The sequence below is a fragment of the Brassica napus genome, chromosome A10 (genome assembly GCF_020379485.1).
Source record: "Brassica napus cultivar Da-Ae chromosome A10, Da-Ae, whole genome shotgun sequence".
Lineage (NCBI taxonomy): Eukaryota > Viridiplantae > Streptophyta > Magnoliopsida > Brassicales > Brassicaceae > Brassica > Brassica napus.
In genome coordinates this window covers 16,343,111-16,364,109 of record NC_063443.1, presented here as the reverse complement: position 1 = coordinate 16,364,109, position 20,999 = coordinate 16,343,111, and the positions used below count along the sequence as shown (strand labels likewise).

At 36.7% G+C, this 20,999-nt stretch overlaps 5 protein-coding genes across 8 annotated transcripts; 3 read left to right on the top strand and 2 right to left on the bottom strand.

The window, feature by feature from the left end:
- Positions 1–382: 382 nt before the first annotated feature.
- Positions 383–3,869, bottom strand: LOC106369956. Its single transcript, XM_013810043.1, has 3 exons — positions 3,853–3,869; positions 1,330–3,595; positions 383–1,264 (listed from the first exon to the last, which is right to left on the bottom strand). The coding sequence occupies exons 1-3, from the start codon at positions 3,867–3,869 to the stop codon at positions 383–385; spliced, it is 3,165 nt and encodes a 1,054-aa protein (XP_013665497.1).
- Positions 3,869–12,664, top strand: LOC106370634. 3 transcript variants are annotated; one of them, XM_022693587.2, is made up of 4 exons: positions 3,869–5,963; positions 6,410–6,722; positions 7,325–7,858; positions 7,950–8,829. In XM_022693587.2, the coding sequence occupies exons 1-4, from the start codon at positions 5,395–5,397 to the stop codon at positions 8,043–8,045; spliced, it is 1,512 nt and encodes a 503-aa protein (XP_022549308.2). In that variant the 5' UTR covers positions 3,869–5,394; the 3' UTR covers positions 8,046–8,829. The 3 variants fall into 3 exon arrangements, with proteins under 3 accessions (XP_022549308.2, XP_048598331.1, XP_013666084.2); XM_048742374.1 differs by lacking the exons at positions 6,410–6,722; positions 7,325–7,858; positions 7,950–8,829 and adding exons at positions 11,058–11,370; positions 11,737–12,267; positions 12,360–12,664 and having other exon boundaries at positions 4,569–5,963; XM_013810630.3 differs by lacking the exons at positions 3,869–5,963; positions 6,410–6,722; positions 7,325–7,858; positions 7,950–8,829 and adding exons at positions 9,313–10,046; positions 11,058–11,370; positions 11,737–12,267; positions 12,360–12,664.
- A 1,110-nt stretch (positions 12,665–13,774) lies between these two features.
- LOC106370635 lies at positions 13,775–16,198 on the top strand. 2 transcript variants are annotated; one of them, XM_013810631.3, is made up of 4 exons: positions 13,775–14,429; positions 14,608–14,920; positions 15,161–15,691; positions 15,878–16,198. In XM_013810631.3, the coding sequence occupies exons 1-4, from the start codon at positions 14,410–14,412 to the stop codon at positions 15,968–15,970; spliced, it is 957 nt and encodes a 318-aa protein (XP_013666085.1). In that variant the 5' UTR covers positions 13,775–14,409; the 3' UTR covers positions 15,971–16,198. The 2 variants fall into 2 exon arrangements, with proteins under 2 accessions (XP_013666085.1, XP_022549306.1); XM_022693585.2 differs by having other exon boundaries at positions 14,228–14,920.
- Positions 16,199–16,545: 347 nt separating this feature from the next.
- Positions 16,546–18,491, top strand: LOC106369958. The gene is made up of 3 exons (XM_022693584.2): positions 16,546–17,427; positions 17,662–18,195; positions 18,266–18,491. Exons 1-3 carry the CDS (start codon positions 16,591–16,593, stop codon positions 18,362–18,364), a joined length of 1,470 nt encoding a protein of 489 aa, XP_022549305.1. The 5' UTR covers positions 16,546–16,590; the 3' UTR covers positions 18,365–18,491.
- Positions 18,467–20,974, bottom strand: LOC106372375 (protein RETICULATA-RELATED 4, chloroplastic-like). The gene is made up of 8 exons (XM_013812577.3): positions 20,324–20,974; positions 20,126–20,194; positions 19,575–19,706; positions 19,443–19,496; positions 19,299–19,343; positions 19,044–19,183; positions 18,812–18,937; positions 18,467–18,715 (listed from the first exon to the last, which is right to left on the bottom strand). Exons 1-8 carry the CDS (start codon positions 20,849–20,851, stop codon positions 18,670–18,672), a joined length of 1,140 nt encoding a protein of 379 aa, XP_013668031.2. The 5' UTR covers positions 20,852–20,974; the 3' UTR covers positions 18,467–18,669.
- Between the last annotated feature and the right edge of the window lie 25 nt (positions 20,975–20,999).

Sequence of the window (20,999 nt, the reverse complement as noted above, 5' to 3'; positions counted from 1 at the left end):
TTTACTAAATAACATTTACAAGTAAGAGTTATATATCTATACTAACTAGCGTTTTGTATCGATCTAGGAACTAAAAAATTGTAACAAACTATCAATGGATGCATTCTTTAGACAAAAAAAAATCTGATGGCGGGTTATATATATCTGAGAACGTATTTATTGTATTGTGAAATACCACGATCTTTTTAAACTAGAAACGCTGTTTTAATTCCATCTCGATTGATTTTGTTTTATTGTTGGTGCTTAGGGAAGAAAAGTGGAATGTTGTGACGTGGAATATGAAGGTGCCGATGTTGCAAACATAAGACTTCGAGATTGTAGGAGTGACGAAATCTTTTTTTTTTTTTTTGGTCAAACAAGCATTGCATTAACTAAAGAGGTTCTACCCACAAATAAGGGGGTTTGTTACAGACATTGTAAGAGCTGATTTTGCCACACAATCAGCCTCACAGTTGAAGTTTCGAGAGATAAAATGAAAGGAGATAACATCGAATAGAGACATAAAGTGATAGATATCAAACATGATACCGAACAGTTCAGTTTGGTACTCTCCCTTCCTCAGCAAGTTGATCAGGGATAGAGAATCAGATAGAACTGCCAGGGATCGGACGTTTGAGTAGACGGCAAGAGATACCGCTCGATGGACAGCAATGGCTTCGGCCATTAAAGCTGATGATACGTGACTATGTGCTTCCGAGATGTTGGGGGGAGCCATCAGTGAAGTACTGTTGAAAATGCCGCCTATACCGCACCTTCCCGAGTGAATGTCCCAAGCCGCATCAACACTGCAGACTAACACGTCTGGTTGGAAGGACGGGGGGGCGCATGGCGAGTGGCGGGGCGATCGATTTGAGAGAGGCGACACAGGCGTTGAAGCTCCAGTATTAACTTGTGCCTGACTCCACTCTTTGGCATCTTTAATACTCTTTAGTACAATCTCTTTAGCTGTGAACATCCTGTTCTCAAACAGCAGCTTATTCCTAGCTTTCCATAAATTCCATAAAACCCAAGGCCACAATGGGGAAGATGAGCCAGTAGGTGGTAGAGGAGTAAGCGTACCACCTTGTTTAATCAATTCTGCCACAGATGGAAGGGAACTTGAAGGTCTATGGAGAGTCGGAATGTGGTTCCAGACTTCCTCCGCCAGTGGGCATTTGAGGAAAACGTGAAGGTCATCTTCGTGAGCTCCACATGTTTTGCAGTTAAAACTCGGCAAGCCTCCCTTTCCAGGTTTGAGCTGACCGGAATGGCTTTTCTCACCACTCTCCATAAGAAATCTTTTAACTTAGGACTGGTCTTTACGTTCCAGATATGTGACATCCAGTTTACCGGTTCATTCACAAGGTTCAGCGGCCGAGTACTTAAAATCGCCACGCCATAACCTGTCTTTGTGGAGTAAGTTCCTGTTTTTTCCGGTAGCCAGAGCAATGTATCAGTGGCTATAGTTGAACTGGTTTTTATCTGCAAAATAATGTCCTCATACTGAGGTAAGAATCTTCTGATCTTCTCCTCATCCCATCTGTTTGTTATGGGGCACAAAAGGTCGCTAACCATCAGGTTCTTGGTTTCAAATGTGGAGGGTCCCATTGGTTGACATGGCGATTTGAAGGAGAGCCAGGGCGCATCCCAAACTCTAATTTGCTCACCATTCCCGACTGCCCAGCCCAGGCCCTTCCGAAGTAAATCTCTGCCGGCTAGGACACTTCTCCATCCATGTGAGGCTGAGGCTGATATAGGACAATCCAAGAAAGAGGTGTTCTGAGCATATTTCCCTAATAGAACCTTAGCCAGTAGAGACTGCGGATCTTTGATTAAACGCCAGCCGATTTTTGCAAGGAGAGCATCGTTAAAGGTTACAATGTCTCGAAAACCAAGTCCTCCTGCGTATTTCGGTAAAACCAGTGTATCCCAAGCAACCCAACACATTTTTCTCTTTTCCGGATTTGCATCCCACCAAAACCGAGTAAGAAGGGATTGTATTTGCTTACATAGGGAGAGTGGCAGTTTGAAGCAAGACATTGCGTGACACGGCATGGCCGAGAGTACTGACTTGAGCATCACTTGCTTGCCGGCACCAGATAAGAATTTAGCCCTCCAACTATGAGACTTTTGTCGGATCCTGTCAAGGATAGATGCAAAGATGTCTCGCTTTTTGCGTCCGAACTGTTCGGGAAGGCCGAGATATTTACCTACACCTCCTTCGGTATAAATCTCCATGGTCTCTTTGACCCGCGCTCGAGTGGAATCGGGTGTTTTGGCCGAAAAAGTAATCGCAGATTTCTGAGGATTTATCCGCTGACCCGAAACCGCCTCATAGATAGATAGGATCTTCATCAGAGCTGTAACACATGCCGGTTTTGATTTGCAAAAAAACATGGTATCGTCCGCAAAGAGAAGGTGATTAATTGGTGGACTGTTGTTTGATACCCTTACTCCCGGAAGCGACCCGTCCGCTTGACCCTTTGCGCACAAAGCTGAGAGAACCTCAGTGCATAGTATGAAGATGTGGGGGGACAGCGGGTCTCCCTGCCGAAGACCTCGGGAGGGTTTTACTAATCCTTGCGGTGCACCATTTATCAAGAAAGAATAGGAAACAGACTCGATGCACGCCATGATCCATGTTATCCAAATTGGATCGAAGCCGAGTAGCTTTAGTACCTCCCTGACGAAACCCCATTCTATCCTGTCATAGGCCTTACTCATGTCTGTTTTCACAGCCATTGTACACCTCTTCTTTGCCTCTGAGGTTCGTAGGAAGTGGAGAGTCTCATGTGTAATAAGAACGTTGTCCGAGATCGCACGACCGGAAACAAACGCTGATTGGGTGGGGGATATGAGGCTGGGCAGGAGCGGTTTGAGTCTCCGGGTAAGAAGCTTTGCAATGATCTTATAATGGGTGTTGCACAAAGCAATGGGACGATAGTCCGCCACTGATCTCGGCCCCGTAATCTTAGGGATAAGCCTGATGTGAGTTTCGTTCTGCTGCGGGTGTAAGTAACTCGAGCTGAAAAAATTCTTAACGTCTTTTACCACATCTTCACCCACTATATGCCAGTAGGACTGGTAGAATGTAGCTGAAAACCCATCGGGTCCTGGGGCTTTGTTCCCGTTTATGGACATCACAGCTTCTCTAATTTCCGAATCACTCGGTATAGCAATCAAAGCCTCATTCATCTCCGGTGTTACTTTGTTGCTGAGGAGCCCTTGGATCTGTGTGAAGGAGTTGTTGCCGTTGGTCTTAAAAATTTGAGTGAAATAATCAGTGATCACTCGAGTAATATCATGTTCCTCGTAGACAGCTCCACCTTGTGCGTCCTCTAGAACCGGGATGGCGTTTATTTTCCTCCTGGTTCTGGTAGCAGCATGAAAGAATCCCGTATTTCTATCGCCTTGCTTGAGCCACTGAATTCTACTTCTTTGTTGCCAAAACTGCTCCTCAGCTAGATACGACTTGCGAAGTATATCATATATCCCATCAATGAGACTCTGGTCCGGATTATCACTTGAGAGTGCAGCTTCTAGAGCTTCCTGGTTCTGCTTGATCACTAAGTTACTCTGATCTTGGTGTTCTCTTGCCCACCTAATGATGCCTCTCCTGCAGGCGTTTAGCTTTTCAATCACGGAGATAAATGGAGAAGAGAAAAGAATAGTTATATTGTAATTTCAATTTTGTTTTTAATTAAGTTATACGTCGCTTAAAACTCATGCCTACAATTACTCTGATATCTTAACAAGAGAAGTTTACTGATGTACATATTTTTTAGTCATATATGTGGTAGAATACAGTTGCCGTACCCACCTAGGTTTGTTACTTAGTCCACGAGTTTTTTTTTTTGGAACTTTTACCCATACAGTTCAGGGATGTACATTAGTGTGAGTTTATTTTTACATATTATTGTTAGGACTTAGTGATCATACATGTAATGGATTTTTATTACATAATATATTATTTTTCAAGTTTCTGATTTCATTGTCACTATTTTTTTTTTGCTAACATTTGGTAATTGTCACTCTTACAAAATCTGAATTATGGATTAAATTATATGCGTCCAGATGTCTAACTAAGTGTAGAATTTGATTAGTTGCTTCAACGTGAATTTTATATCATGGATTCATGGCATATGTGGTTTTTTTGTCTATGTCATGGTTAAGCATTTTTTTAACATCATAACTTTATTGATCTCAAATCAATGTAACATATTACATGGAACATAAATTACATTTTACATATTGTTAAGAAGAACTTTTAACAGATGCATCAGTAACACGATGCTTCCTAACACATTCGTACAATAAGCTGATTCATTAGCTTTCTTCCACTTCGTTCTTGGTCTTTTAAGATTTTTTTTGTGGCTCTCAATTTTTCTGAGTAAATGCCGTTTTACTTTAAAAAGATCATTGGATGCGATCCATCTGTTACATCGCGATCCCTTCCAAACATTCCCGCTGCAGGAGATAACATGGTTAAGCATTTAAAAATAGAAAAGTGAAACTGTTAATTAATATGTGATATTATAATAAACAAGATTATTATATAGGAGATATTATAATAAATAATATTATATATATCATGCATGCATTAACTATTTAACTGTCCATAAATATTTTACGTTTGGAATGTACCCACAGACCATAATTGATGTATGAGTTAGTCGTTTTCTTAACCATATTATTATTTTTGTTACTTCAAGAATTCTTATACTGTATAGTAATAAGTTCCTCTAATATCCCTTTTACAATCAAGATTTTTTTTAAATGATTGGCAAATAAAGAAGACCGATTAGTTACATCTCTAAGATCACTTTCAATAAGGATTTTATCCATTGAAGTTCTAAATATAAATATGTATGTATGTATATATTATATATATGTATGTAGTTGTGGAATCCACTAAATAGTATAGAACTCCTAGTCTCTTATCCAAAAATTCTAAAAACTTTCATAACTACGTATACATATACAATATATACATACACACATATTTATATTTAGAACTCTAATGGATAGAACCCATGTTGGAAATGCTCTAATACATCATCATGCTGTCTCGTGACTGAAGCCTACTAGTCTACGTTGGCCAAAAACCGGTAATTTACCAATAAAAATGTAAGTATTAGATGTAACTAAAGGATTATGGTCTAGTAGTAATATTTCTATAATATTTATTGTAGATGTTTGAAGGACAAAAATCAGAAATTTTGATGAAATATTATTATTGAGATATATTTCCATATTTTTGATAAAAAAAAGATATATTTCCATATATCTCGATCTATTGAAATAAGAAAAATAAGCTAATAAATAAACATGATCAAAATATATGGAAATAAATCTTAAATAGTTGTGGACTTGGACTGGTGTTTATTGGGTTAAGAAAAGTATGATATCATTTCTATGGTTTTCAAACTAAATACTCCAAAACCTCCCTTGTTAACCTTCAAATATCATTCATCATCTTTCTCCATGCTACTATCTCTGTATAATGTAATGTCGTCGCCTCCAAGTTACCACACAAAAGTCTTATGCAAATATCGCGTGATCATAGGCGTGGCCGTGATCTTCTTCGTGCTCTTCTTCTTCAACCAAACATACCTCAAATCACAATATTTCGACAGTAACATTTTCACCATAAAATATCAAGAGAGGCTCTTGCAGCCTAAAGAGGCGGCAACAAACTTGAGCCATTTGATGTTCGTTCTGGTCGGGAGCTCACGTACGTGGAGGGATCGAAAAGTTTACTTAGGATCATGGTGGAGACCAAACGTGACACGTGGTAATATCTTCTTTGACGTGGAACCGTCGGAAGAGTTCCAGCCTTGGTCTCCGGCCTTACCGCCGTTAAAAGTCAACGAAGACCTCAAGAAACTGAAGATTTACCCGAAGCTTACAAACCGAAACCACACTCGGATCTATAGGTCCATTCTTGAGAATTACAGGCTCAAACAAGACGAGGATGTGAGATGGTATGATATTACTAAGTTTATTAATCATCTTATCAAATCGATACATATATATGTCTCTGTACTTACAATAATTGATTTACATTTCTATAGAATTAAATATTTATATTTACATAAAATATTACGTTTTTTTAAATATTAAATAGAACTTATAAAATAAAACTTGTTTTATGATTTACACAATTATTTAATGTTACTAAAATAATATAAAAAATTCCAGCAAGTAGTCAAGAAATTTTAAACTTTAACTTTTACATTTCAATTTTATCAATTTTCTCTTCTCGTTATACCTAATTTTTTTGTAAAAAGCTTGGTGCATGATTTTATTGGATGACATTTTGGAAAATTTATTTGTCTCTAATATTTTGTTTGAAGGAATAAAAATACAGGTTTGTGTATAATATTACCTTAATTTGAGATCTAACATAAATCTTGTCCAATATAAATAGGTATGTGACGGGTGATGATGACAGTGTTTTCTTCGTAGACAACATGGTGGATGTGTTATCAAAATACGATCACACGGAAAAACATTACATCGGAATGTTTTCGGAGACCATAAAATCAAATTTTCACTTCTCATTTGACATGGCATTCGGAGGAGGAGGTTATGCTCTAAGTTATCCTCTAGTGAAGGCTTTAGTGGAAGAATTGGATAATTGTATTGAGAGGTACCATTACATTTGGGCAGTGGATCATTTACAGAGTTTGTGTTTGGCTGATTTGGGCGTTGATCTTAGCCTTGAAAAAGGATTTCACCAGGTATGTATATATAATAGTTCATTCTACAAAATATAAGGTGAGTTATTTATTTATTGTATTCATTCTGAAAATTACCTACCCGGCCATGACGAAATTACTAACCACGATTGGATGGTTTACTCAAATTAAAGATCAGTTGTAGTTTAGGATTAGGGATTAGACGGGAAAAAAATTTGTACCATGCAGGTATCTTGATAAATATTGAATCTTAGTGTATCACACAAAAAATTTTCCGTACGTATGGGTCCAATAAATTTGGAATGATATAAAGAAGATTAGCATGCGCCAGAAATCGTATCACCATATGTTATTTTAATCATGCATAGTATCAAGTTTTATGGGTCCAGCATGAGTTTTCTATGAATAATTCCAGGGTTTAGAAGAAACGAGTTTTCTTATACCATGCTATTATCTTGATAAGTATTGAAGCATCGAAATGTATCACACAATAAAGTTTCCGAATGAATCCAATAAATTTTGAATGATAGAAATTGTATTACACATTAAGTATTTGATTGACATGCAACAGCTGGATCTGCGCGTGACTTATCGGCCACATGTTCATGGAACTTAACAATAAGTATTTTGTTTACATGCAACAGATGGATCTATACGGTGACATATCAGGCTTCCTCTCGTCCCAACCAACGGCTCCTCTTGTCAGCCTCCACCACTTCGAAACTGTCACACCACTTTTCCCTGGCATGGACCGTCCAGGTTCGGTCAATCATATCATGAAAGCAGCCAACGTGGACCAATCACGGATGCTACAACAGTCGATATGCCACGTCAGAGCATGTAACTGGACCTTTTCGGTCTCGTGGGGATACTCTGTTCATATCTATGAGAAGATATTCCCACGGAGCTACTTGAAGCTTCCAATCGAGACATTCCGTCCTTGGTGGCACGGAGGACGGCCTCCTTTTTACATGTTTAACACGAGACCAGTTTCTCGAGATCCATGTGAAGCTCCTCACTGGTTCTTCTTTGTTTCGATTGAACAAGAGAAGGAAGGAGTTGTTACTTCTTACAAAAGGAAGTTTCCTAGAAACATGGCTTCTTGCTTCTTCTCTGGTAATACTTCTGCGGATCCTCTTACTACAATCCGTGTCTTCTCTCCCAAAACTCCCAAACCGGTTCGTTTATTTTGCTGTTAATTAACATATATTTTTTTCACCATAAGCGGTTTTTAATATTATAAGGATGTTTTCAATGTTCTGTTTACAGGGGAAAAAAGTAGAATGTTGCGACGTGGAATATGAAGGTGCAAATGTTGCATACATGAGACTTCGAGATTGTAGGAGACACGAAATCATCGCCTAATGACAAACGAAGGGCACAATCTTTTATCTGATCAAATAATAAGTCGGTTTGCACATTTAGCAACTAAGTTTTTTTAAAAAAGATACAAATTTAAAAAGTAAAAAAGTAAACATTGTAATAATATTGTATTTTATATTGGAAGATAATTTTTTTACACTGGACTATTTATCCACCTTTAAAAACTTGTCTACTTATTTTAAAGACTTCTTTGTGGCATATGTAGTAAAACATGTAGTTTTTCTGTATGATCGTTTGTTTGAATTTAGCTAAATTAAGAAGAGAAAAGCAAATAAATGAAAAAGAGAAAGAAAAAAACTTATCTTGCTTATTATGTCAAGACTCAAGAGCTAACGAATTTTGAAACCCTCTCTACTTCTCATGTGCTACTAATTCATCAGAGGTGTGTAAAGCTCTGACAAGAGGTCTTATCAACCAAGATATTCGACAAAATGGACAAGATAGTATGTTCATAATCTCGGAAAAGAACTGCGAGATATTGAGTTTCAAAAAAAAAAAAAAAAAACTGCGAGATAATTAAGTTATACTTAATCCTCTATGTGTTTCAAATAACCATCTATACATTGTATACTAGACTTGTCTGATTTCTTGCATTATACAGTTACTGTCAAAAACATCAAAATCCAAATTACATAAATTGTTATTTATCAAGTTATTGATTTCAATGTCACTCTTACAAAATCTGAATTACGGATTCCTTGTTTCATCGTGAATTTTATACTGTCACATATGTGAGTTTTTCATATGTCATGGTTAAACGTTTTTAAAAAATAGCCAAGTGGATTTTTTTTTAAATTAATATGTGAATAATGAAGATAAAAATTTAAAATGTGATCATTTTTTTTTGTAGAAGATATTATAAAGTATACCAGGCCTACATAATTCATATATATGTGTGTGTGTGTTTGGATTGTACCTAGGGACCACAATTTATGTATAAATAAGTCATTTTCTTAACCAATCAATTTTGTTTGGCACTTCAAGAGTTCTTATATATTTTATCAAAAAAAAGAGTTCTTATATTTTTATAGTAAGTTCCTCTAATATCTCTTTTACAGTTAATCAATATAGTTTTAAATGATTGACAAATAAAGAAGACTAATTAATTGCTGTCAAAAAAAGAGAAGACTAATTAACTACGTCTCTAATACATCGTTACATTGACTTGTGACGGAAACCTGCTAGTCAGAACATATGGCCAAAAAAACTGTAAATTACAGTATCATTCTAAAGTTACCGGTCTAAATATATAACTAAATGATTGTGGTCTAGTAGTGACATTCCATAATATTGTAGATGTTTTAACGGCAAAAATGTCTGAAAATTTTGTGAAACATAGGAATTAGTTAGTATGGATTTGGACCAGTGTTTATTGGGTTAAAAAGTATAAATGTCATTTCTATGGTTTTCAAACTAAAGACTTCTAAGCCTCACTTGTTAACCTTCAAATATCCTTTATCATCTTTCTCCATCTGCACTCTCGATGCTACTATCTCTGTATAATGTAATGTCGTCGCCTCCAAGTTACCACACAAAAGTCTTATGCAAATATCGTGTGATCGTAGGTGTGGCCGTGATCTTCTTCGTGCTCGTCTTCTTCAACCAAACATACCTCAATTCACAATCTTTCGATAGTAACATTTTCACCATAAAGTATCAACAGAGACTCGTGGAGCCTAAAGAGACGGCCACAAACTTGAGCCATTTGATGTTCGTTCTGGTTGGGGGCTCAAGTACGTGGAGGGATCGAAAAGTGTACGTAGAATCATGGTGGAGACCAAACAAGACACGCGGTTATATCTTCTTTGACGTGGAGCCGTCGGAAGAGTTCCAGCCTTGGTCTCGGGCCTTGCCGCCGTTAAAAGTCAACGAAGACCTCAAGAAACTGAAGATTTACCCGAGGCTTAGAAACCGAATCCACACTCGGATCTATAGGTCCATTCTTGAGAATTACATGCTTAAACAAGACGAGGATGTGAGATGGTATAATATATATATAGTTAATTAATCATCTTTTTTCTTGAGAAATTATGATATATGTTTCTATTTTTACAGTAATTGATTTATAATCTATAGAACTAAATATATGTATATACATAGTTATATTATATATATATATATACTAGGTATTTTGCCCGCATGGCGGGCTTAAACATTTTCATAATTTTTGAAAACTTCTCTGTACACTATATTCATTATACTAAAATAAATCTTAAAATAACTTAATATTATATTTTTAATTATATAATTAAAAATTTAATTTAATTAAAATTTAATTATGTAATTTGTGTGTTTTAACTTTTTATTAAAATAATTTTTCAGATAACAATACAATATATATATAAATTATCTCTTTTTTTCAAATTATATTTTTAGATTTTGGATAATTCAATATTCTATTTTAATTATATAATTATACATTTTATTTGATTAATATTTGGTTATATAATTCATGTTTTTAAATTTTTACTAAAAGACTTTTTCAGATAACAATACAATATATACAGAAATTATCTCTTTTTTAAATTATATTTTTATATTTTGGATAATTCTTACTATTATTAATTTTAATCAATTATCTAATCAAATAAATTAAAATTTCGTTTTTATTTTTTTAATTTAGTTATTCATTTTATTTGATTAATATTTAGTTATATAATTCATGTTTTTAACTTTTTACAAAAAGACTTTTTCAGATAACAATACAATATATACAAAAATTATCTCTCTTTTAAATTATATTTTAAGATTTTGGATAATTTTTACTATTATTAATTTTAATCAATTATCTAATCAAATAAATTAAAATTTCATTTTATTTTTTAATTTAGTTATACATTTTATTCATTAAGGGTATAAACGTTATTAACCACTCTAACTTTTAATGTGAGAGCTCGATTCCAAAAATTTACTTCGCAAATAATAGTATAGATATGATACTTATAGCAGTTATAAATTTGTGATCTAACATAAAATCTTGTCCAATACAAATAGGTATGTGACAGGTGATGATGACAGTGTTTTCTTCGTAGACAACATGGTGGATGTGTTGTCAAAATATGATCACAGGGAAAAACATTACATTGGAATGTTCTCGGAGACGATAAAGTCAAATTTTTACTTCTCGTTTGACATGGCGTTCGGAGGAGGAGGATATGCTCTAAGTTATCCCCTAGTGGAGGCTTTAGTGGAAGAATTGGATAATTGTATTGAGAGGTACTATTACATTTGGGGAGTGGATCATTTACAAAGTATGTGTTTGGCTGATTTGGGCGTTGATCTTAGCCTCGATAAAGGATTTCACCAGGTATGTCTTTCAACTACATATATTATCTTCTCTTTTTATAAATATTATTTTTAACGTCCATATATATTCTATGTAATAGTTCATTCTACAAAATATTGGATGAATTATTTAATTAATTGTATTCATTCAGAAAATTACCAACCCATAACGAAATACTATTAGCACGATTAGATGGTTACTCAAATTAAAGCCATTGTAATTTGGGATTAGGGTTTAGAAGAAAAGTGCTTTTTTTTCTACCATGCAATTATCTTAATAAATATTGAAGTTTCGCAAATGTATGGATCCAATAAATTTGGATGATATAAAGAAGATTACCATGCATTACAAAATTTTATCACATATTGTTTGGTTAACATGCCACAGCTGGATCTACGCGGTGACTTATCAGGCTTCCTCTCGTCTCATCCAACGGCTCCTCTTGTCAGCTTCCACCACTTCGGATCCCTCGAACCAATTTTCCCGAGCATGGACCATCCTGGCTCAGTACGTCACATCATGAAAGCGGCCAACGTTGACCAAACACGGATCGTCCAACAGTCGATCTGCCACGTCAGAGCCACTAGCTGGACCTTCTCGGTCTCGTGGGGATACTCTGTGCATATCTATGAGAAGATATTCGCACGCAGCTACTTGAAGCGTCCTATAGAGACATTCCGTCCTTGGCTTCGAGGACGGCCTCCTTTATACATGTTTAACACGAGACGGGTGTCTAGAAATCCATGTGAAGCTCCGCACTGGTTCTTCTTCGATTCGATTGAACAAGAGAACGATGGAGTTGTTACTTCCTACACAAGGAAGTTTCCTAGAAACATGACTTCTTGCTCCTTCTTTGGTAATACTTCTGCGGATCCTCTTGCTTCTATCCGTGTCTTCTCTCCCAAAACTCCCAAACCGGTTTGTTCATAATTTTGCTGTTAATCACAATAATTTTTCACTATAAGCGGTGTTTTAATATTATTAGGATGTTTTCGTTGTTCTGTTTATAGGGGAGAAAAGTGGAATGTTGCGACGTGGGATATGAAGGTGCAGATGTTGCAAACATAAGGCTTCGAGATTGTAGGAGACACGAAATCATCGCCTAATGAAAAACGGAAAGCACGAATTAATATTTGGTTATATTTGTAGTTTTCAATCTTTTATCTAATTACATTTAGTTCCTAAGCTTTTTTTATTATTATTGAAAAGGACACCAATTTAAAAGGTCAAAAAGTAATAGTATGTATGTGTCAAGTGTCAACATTGTAATGATATATTCTCTAAAAAAAACATTTTAATGATATTATATTCTGTATTGGAAGATACATTTTTACACAGAATTATTTATCCACCTTTTAAAAATGTGTCTACGTACTTAAAATGTTTTTTCGGCATATGTAGCTTTTCTATAGGATTATTTTTTTGAATTTTGCTTTAAAAAAAACAAATGCAAATAAATGAAAGGGAAAAAACTTCTCTTGCTTAAAAAAGACCTAACGGAACTTTGATACGATCTCTACTTCTCCTGTACAAACTCATCAGTGTACAGCCCTGACAAGAGGTCTTATCAACCAAGATATTTGACAAAAAGGGACAAGATATTATCTTCATAATCTCGGAAGTGAACTGCGTGATAATTAAGTTATATTTAATCCTCTATGTGTTTCAAACAACCATCGATAGATTCTATACTAGCCTTGGCTGATTTCTTGCATCATACCGTTCATTGACAAACACATCAAAAACCCACCAATCTCAATCCGAGCCTTAGAGAGTTAGAGGACACCAAATATGAGGAAAGCTTTGAGCCCTGGCTTGCAAGTGAGTCGAACTGATTAGTTTAATTCTTTAAGTTCTTCTTCTTTGATCCGACTATTAGTACCTACAAAATCTCAAACTTGAAGTAGCATTTGATGTAATTTTTTTTGGAACAATTTTACATTTGTTTCTTTATTTTAAAGGAAAAAAGTAAAGAGATAAAAAGAAAGAGGAGAAGATATAGACGTTAGATGTTATTGATATTTTTCTTAATGTCTGAGCAATGGTAGAGTCAGTATTAATACAGATTACACATAGAATACTTATATTCCACATACCTGTTGATTATAAATTAATTGATACAGCTACGTAGTTCATGTCTGGATGAAATCACCTACCAGTTGATGTATAAATTGACTGTCTGCGCTAACTAATTTTTTGGTTAATTCACAAATCATAATAAAGTTAAAGCTATAACTTATACGGCTATACATCGTTAAATTGACTAGTGACCGAACACTGATAGTACTCTACACGACAATGCAAACGAAACCGGTTAAGAAAAGTAACATCCACTTTACTGATCAAAGTTATAAATATTGAAAGCATTAGCTAAGTCGTATATATATACCAGTATGTGTTACTATCAATTACAATTTCAATTTTAGTTTTGTAACACTAGATCTACAAACACTTCATTTTAATGGCTGACAATATTGTTTTAGTGTTTGACAAGTAAAGAAGTAAAATTAAAAGTACGTACCAATTAATCACGTCTCTAATAAAGTTATAGCTATACTTACTTCTACGGCTTGCTTTACATGGATCGTCACACTGACTCGTGAGCAATGTCGTCTCCAAGTTACCACACCAACAGCTTATGCAAATATCTCGTAATCCTAGGCGCTGTCGCAGTCTCCTCCATCTTCGTCTTCTTCAACCAAACCTACACAATTTCAGAATCTTTCTACGGTAACATATTCACCATAAAATGTCAAAAGAGGCTCTTGCAGCCTAAGGAGACTGCCACGAACTTGAGCCATTTGATGTTTGTGGTGGTGGGGAGCCCACGTACATGGAAGAAGCGAAGAAATTACGTAGAATCATGGTGGAGACCAAACGTCACACGTGGCAATATCTTCTTTGACGTGGAACCGTCTAAAGAGTTACTGCCTTGGTCTCCGACCTTCCCGCCGTTTAGAGTCAGTGAAAACTTCAAGAAACTAAGATTTTACCCGAAGCTCCGAAAACCAAGTCACACTCGCGCGGTTCTATAGAGCCATTCTAGAGACTTACAGGCTCATGGACGAGGGTGTGAGATGGTATATATATATGCTATACATATAAATAGTTAGAGGAGACTTAAGTGTTACAGGGTGGGTTTCTCCCCGAAGGACCACCACACTTTCTGAGCCGAGTTAGAGTAGTAATAAAAAATATATGTTTGTGTATGATATTAGAAAAGTTCATTTGTGATCTAACTTTTTCCAAAATAATTAGGTATGTGACGGGTGATGATGATTCTCTTTTCTTCGTAGACAACTTAGTGGATGTGTTGTCAAAATACGACCACACGAGACAACATTACATCGGAACGAACTCGGAGACTATAAAATCAAACGCTTACTTCGGTTTTAATATGGGATTTGGAGGAGCAGGATATGCTTTAAGTTATGCTCTGGTGGAGGCCTTGGTGGTAAAACTAGATGAATGTGTTGAGAAGTATCATTTCATTTGGGCAGTAGATATGATACAAAGTCTTTGTTTGGCTGATTTGGGCGTTGATCTTACCCTCGAGAAAGGATTTCATCAGGTATGTCAACATATTTCTCACAAGGCCTGATCTGAGAATTATAAGATAATCATAAATATTTTTTAATTGATCTTAATATAAAAGTTTCCGATAATTTAAGGGCAATGCTACTTTTGTATAATAACTTGTTAACATTTAGAAGTCAATACGAATATTTCATCAAGAACCGAGTATGATTTCTCATTTGTTATATCCAAGGATTCACAAGTTAACAGTAAGTATTGTGTTTACATGCAACAGATGGATCTATTCGGTGACATATCAGGCTTACTCTCGTCCCACACAACGGCTCCTCTTCTCAGCCTCCACCACTTCGCTACCGTATCACCACTGTTCCCTGGCATGGACCGTCCGGGCTCAGTCCTTCATATCATGAAAGCGGCCAATGTGGACCAATCACGGATGCTACAACAGTCGATATGCCACGTCAGAGCAAGTAACTGGACCTTTTCGGTCTCGTGGGGATACTCTGTTCATATCTATGAGAAGATATTCCCACGGAGCTACTTGAAGCTTCCAATCGAGACATTCCGTCCTTGGTACAGAGGACGGCCTCCAGTTTTCATGTTTAACACGAGACCGGTTTCTCGGGATCCATGTGAAGCTCCTCACTGGTTCTTCTTTGATTCGATTGAAAAAGAGAACGATGGAGTTGTTACTTCTTACACAAGGAAGTTTATTAGAAACATGACTTCTTGTTCCTTCTCTGGTAATATTTCTGCTGATCCTATTGCTTCGATCCGAGTCTTCTCTCCCAAAACTCCAAGACAGGTTCGTAACTTCCCCATGTGAATATGCATCTTATATATTATAAATAATGGTATCTACGACTATGTATTAATACAGCTATATTTGAGAATTCATCTATTGTGTTGTTAGTTATGATAGCAATTTTGTTTATATTAGTTGCATTAATATTAAACCTAAAGTAATATGGTTTGATTGTTCTGTTTCTAGGGAAGAAAAGTGGAATGTTGCGACGTGGAGTATGAGGGTGATGTTGCAACTATGAGACTTCGAGACTGCAGGAGAGACGAAATCATCGCCTAATGAAAAAAGAGGCTTGCCAAAGATTCATATGTTTACGCAAATTAACTACTTTTGATTGTTCTTTTTAGTTTTTGTCCCATTTCTTGAGAATCAGTCGATAGTTCCATGTAAAATCAAAAGGCCATTTTCATAAAACGCATAATACATAAAAACTAGCCTTAGGATTCTTCCGGCTATGATGAAAATATAAAAAAAACCTCATCAATAAATATGTATATTTAGTGTTTGCTTTTTTCTTTCAAAGTGATATAGAAACAAGAAAGTGTCATAGTGATAGAAAGTCCAAGATTGGTTCAAAAAGTTTAATTACAACTGTATGGTAATGTAAATGATATGGTTACATGCAATTATGCATATAGAAAAGCAGCGTGAAGATTGTTTCATCACCCTTTGTGGCTTCTTTTGTATCCTTTTTTTTCTTAAAACGTGAAAGTTTCAGTACTTTTTAATATTAACCACCTGCTACAACATCTAAACACATGATTTATGCACATCAGCTCTCATGATCAACATTCCCCTTTTACTTTATCAACTAACTATTCCTATACGTATATAATGGAAGCAATCCTCTATGTTCAGATCTACCAAATTGATCTTTTATTTTGCTTATTGGTCTCTCTATGGCATTTGAGAACAACAACAACAACACCAAAGTAACTAAACTGACTCATATCTCTCAGAACTTATCTTTATCTACCTTATGGAAGTCCATAGCCATTTCCGGTGCTCTACTTTTCTTGTTACACACATTTGCATTTAACCATCCTCATAAAATGATAACCCATAAACTCTTTGCGCCTCTTGAATTCACTTTCTCCTCTTCAGAAATATCCACATCTTCGTCCTCACAAACATCAAGAGAGCCTCCTACAAACATCAGCCATCTCCTCTTTGTCATCGTTGGTAGCACAAAGACTTGGAGGTATAGGAGAGGCTACATAGAGCCTTGGTGGAGACCAAACATCACAAGAGGACATGTCTTTCTAGAAAAACCACCTGGTCGTGACCTCTTGCCTTGGCCTCAACAGTCACCTCCTTTCATTGTTAACAAAGACTCATCCGTCACAAACGCAAAATTCAAGACTCAGATCCGCCTTTTCCAATCCCTCCATGAGTCGTTTAACAATGCCAACAAAGACACGAGATGGTTTGTGATAGCTGATGATGATACTCTCTTCTTCTTGGATAATCTAGTCAAAGCTCTGGAGCAGTACGACCACAAGAAACACTATTACATAGGGATGAACTCAGAAAACGTTTGGTCAAACGCTATTTTCGGTTTTGACATGGGATATGGAGGTGGAGGATATGCATTGAGCTATCCAACTGTAGAAACACTTCTCAAAAGAATGGAAGATTGTATTGCAAGGTACCTTGGAGTTTATAGCGATCTTCTCTCGTTTCGTTGCTTGGCTGACTTGGGAATCGATCTTACTATGAACAAAGGTATCCACCAGGTAGGATGTTCAATTCAAATTTCGGTTTATAATTACTTTTTTAGATTTTCAAATGTTTCAATAATATATACCAAACTTAAACATAACGAATAAGTTAAATCCATACTTTATCATACGCTTCATTTTAAAATAATTAACCCAAATCCTTTATATATTAGTGTCAGTCCCTTTGATGGCTCTTTCTGCTCTTATTCACATATACTAACTCCATCTTACTTGTTATATTATGATCAGATTGATCTGCATGGTGACATATCAGGTCTCTTATCAGCTCATCCTCAGTCACCTCTTATCAGTCTCCACCATTTCGATGTCATAAACCCCATATTCCCAGCCATGAGCCGCCAGGAATCAGTGAACCACCTCATGAAAACCGCGAAAACCGACCAGTCCCGCATCCTCCAACAGACAATATGTTACCAAAGAGGAAACAACTGGTCAGTGTCTGTATCATGGGGCTACTCAGTCCATGTTTACCAATCTGTATTACCAAGAAACTACCTGAAACGCCCTCTAGAAACGTTCCGGCCGTGGAAGAACGTTAGAATACCCGTGTATACGTTTAACACGAGACGGGTGACGAATGATCCGTGTGAGATGCCTCTTCAGTTTTTCTTTGACTCTGTTGCAGAGGACAAGAACCAAAGCTTGGTGACTACTATGTATAAGGTGAAAACGCTAGGTAGTTTACCTCCTTGTTTGCCAAATGTCAATCAATCTGCTGGTAACATTTCACAAGTCTCCGTCATTGCTGCTACTATGCACAAGGTGGTAACCAATACTAATCTTTTCACCAAATTATATATATGCGTGTGATCTAAAGCTTAATAATTAATAGGGTGAGGGAATCGAGTGCTGCGATGTGGAAAAGGCTAGCAGTTCAGACACTTTGGAAGTGAAGATAAGAGCTTGTCACAAAGATGAAGTTCTTGCTTAGGCCATATGTCTAGTGATCGGTGATTTATTGTGGAACTGTATTGAATCTGTTATTTATTGATATGCTGTGTTACTTCTAGTTGCAGTGAAAATAGACAGAGAATGTTTCAAATCAAAGAGGTTTCAAAACCCAAATGCATGTCTTTTATGTGCTTTGTGAAAATAGCCTTGGTTTGTTGGAGACATCGACTAGTTTTGTAGAAAATGGACCAAATAATCAAAATCAGCAACAATTGTGAATGAAGACAATAGTAGTTTGGAAATCAGATCATGTCTGAATCGAACTCATCATGTTCTTCTGATTCTTCAGTGAGATTTCTGGATACCTATGAGACGTGCATAATCCACCCATCTGAGACAAAAAAAAAAAGAAAAAAAAGAGAACATGTGAATAAAGGTGCTGGGAGCAGAGAGTCACAAAGAGGTTTGTGCGTTTAAGACAACTTACAATAAGGAACCCAAGAAGGTGTTGCCAGTTCTAACAGCGAAACACATGGCACTGAGTGCAAGTTTGTGTTGGTGTAGCAATGGCTCCAAGAGACGTTGTTCTACCACACCAGCCAATACTTGGTACCTGTTATATTTCAAAACCATACCTCATTACTTTATCCAATCTCTAAAATGCTAAAAATTGCAGTATATCTACGCCTTTGTTTGTTAGTTAAAAAGAAACTCATTACCTTAGGTTGCTGGAAACTGCCATGTACACACCATAAGCAACACTTGTGGAGACTATTGGAACAGTCTCGACTTCACCTTCAGAAGTCTTGTCCACAGCTCCTTTTGCTTTTATAAACGCATTTGTAACAGCAGTACCAACCTTAACCAATTGAAAACAGATATATTCCAGTCAAAAGAATGTAAAACACAAACTGTGAAGCAACAGTCTTTTGACTTGTGTTTCTCTTGTAAGGTAGATATATGTTTTGACTCACCAGCGATGATGTGGTGCCAACGGCAAACAGCTTTGCCCCATTGCGCTATACAAAACGATATATAGAAACGATCAGCCCTTAAAACAAACTATTGCGTGTAACTGAGAACACATAGAAAGAAAGTACAAAAAGAACACCACATACCGCTATAGCACCAAACCTTTGCAAGAGAGAATATGAGGTTCCAGAGATAGCAATCTGCAGCATACAAACACATTGGATGATTAGACGAGAAGGAGATTTTTCGAAACTTAACCAACATGTGCCAAACAATACCTGGAAGGCATTATCAGGGCAGTTGTGGAAGAACTTGGATAAACCACCAGCAGAAAGTGCGAGAGGTGGTCTAAGAGACACAGTAGGAGCAGGTAGATAAACTAACATGAAATCAGCAATGATAGCCATCACCTAACAAATTAAAAAAAGAAGCAAAAATGAGAGTAAGCCCATTTTGTATTCATAATAAACAAAGGCTGAAATATAAAAAAAATTGAAAACAAATGAGACTAGTGGGTGGGGGGTATACTAGTTAGTGTACAGTTTAAAATTTGGTTCTTACCACAGAGACAAAGCAAATGTCAACTACTTTCTCATAGTCTCACATACAAAAACAAATGGTGAGAAATTGAAGACCCCATCACACAAGTCACAACCACAAACTACCCAACCCAACCTTTCATCTATCTGATTGGGTCATCTAAAAGACTACACCCATCCCTACCCTCTAACAATTTCAGATAACTCCTAATAGTAAGTTTTAGATCATTCCTGCGATCAGACAAGAACACTAAAGAAAAAAAAGGAGGAAGAGAAGAATGAATGATTACCACATCGGCAAAAACAACTTCAAGTTCATTGAAGAAGTTTTCTCTACGCCTTTCATACTCAGCAGCAGTCTGTAAACACAAAAGAATCAAACACATATATTAGCTAAGAAACTGAAACACTTTCTCAATGAAATTCTCAAGAAACACTTAAGAGATCAATATAAAAATCCAAACTTTCTAATGAAAAAAAGCACAAACCTTGGTGAAGACACCAACACCACACTCCATGGCGAGTTTAGCCAAGAAGAGATCATCAGCCAAAAGCCTTTCCCTAAACCCAGCGAACTGCATCAGCCACCTCATCACAGCCGATCTCTGGAGCTCAAGGAACCGGGTGATAACCGATCCAGGAATCCGACCCGATTCAATAGCCGCAGCTAGATCCTTGGGCAGACTCTCCAACTCCGTCCCAGACTCAGCCAACAACATCATCGCCTCGCTCCTGTTCCTGTCCCTATCCTCACCGCCACCGTCTCCGTCTCCACCGCCGCCGCTTCCTCCGTTGTTATTGTTGTTGTTGTCAGAGCCGCCGGTGGAGAAAACAGGGGAAATAGTGAGGCGGCGGTGGAAAGAGATGGACTTTGAGGAGATAACGCCGGTAAATGAGGAGGAGGAAGAGAGTCTAGGAGGAGAGAAGGAGAGGTGAGATGGCCGTGAGAGGTTCGATTCGGAGATGGATGATGTGTTCGGTGTCGGAACACAGAAGAAGGACGACGTGATTGCCATGGATGCGAGAGAAAGTCGTCTCCTTTGGCTCTTCAGTCTCTTGTTGAGAGCAGTGGAGAGAATCAGAGAGAGCGAAAAGGTAGATTCTTTCTTTCTTTATGCTCTGTTTTTTTTTTATATTCTCTTAAGGGTTTTTGCTTCTTTTAGA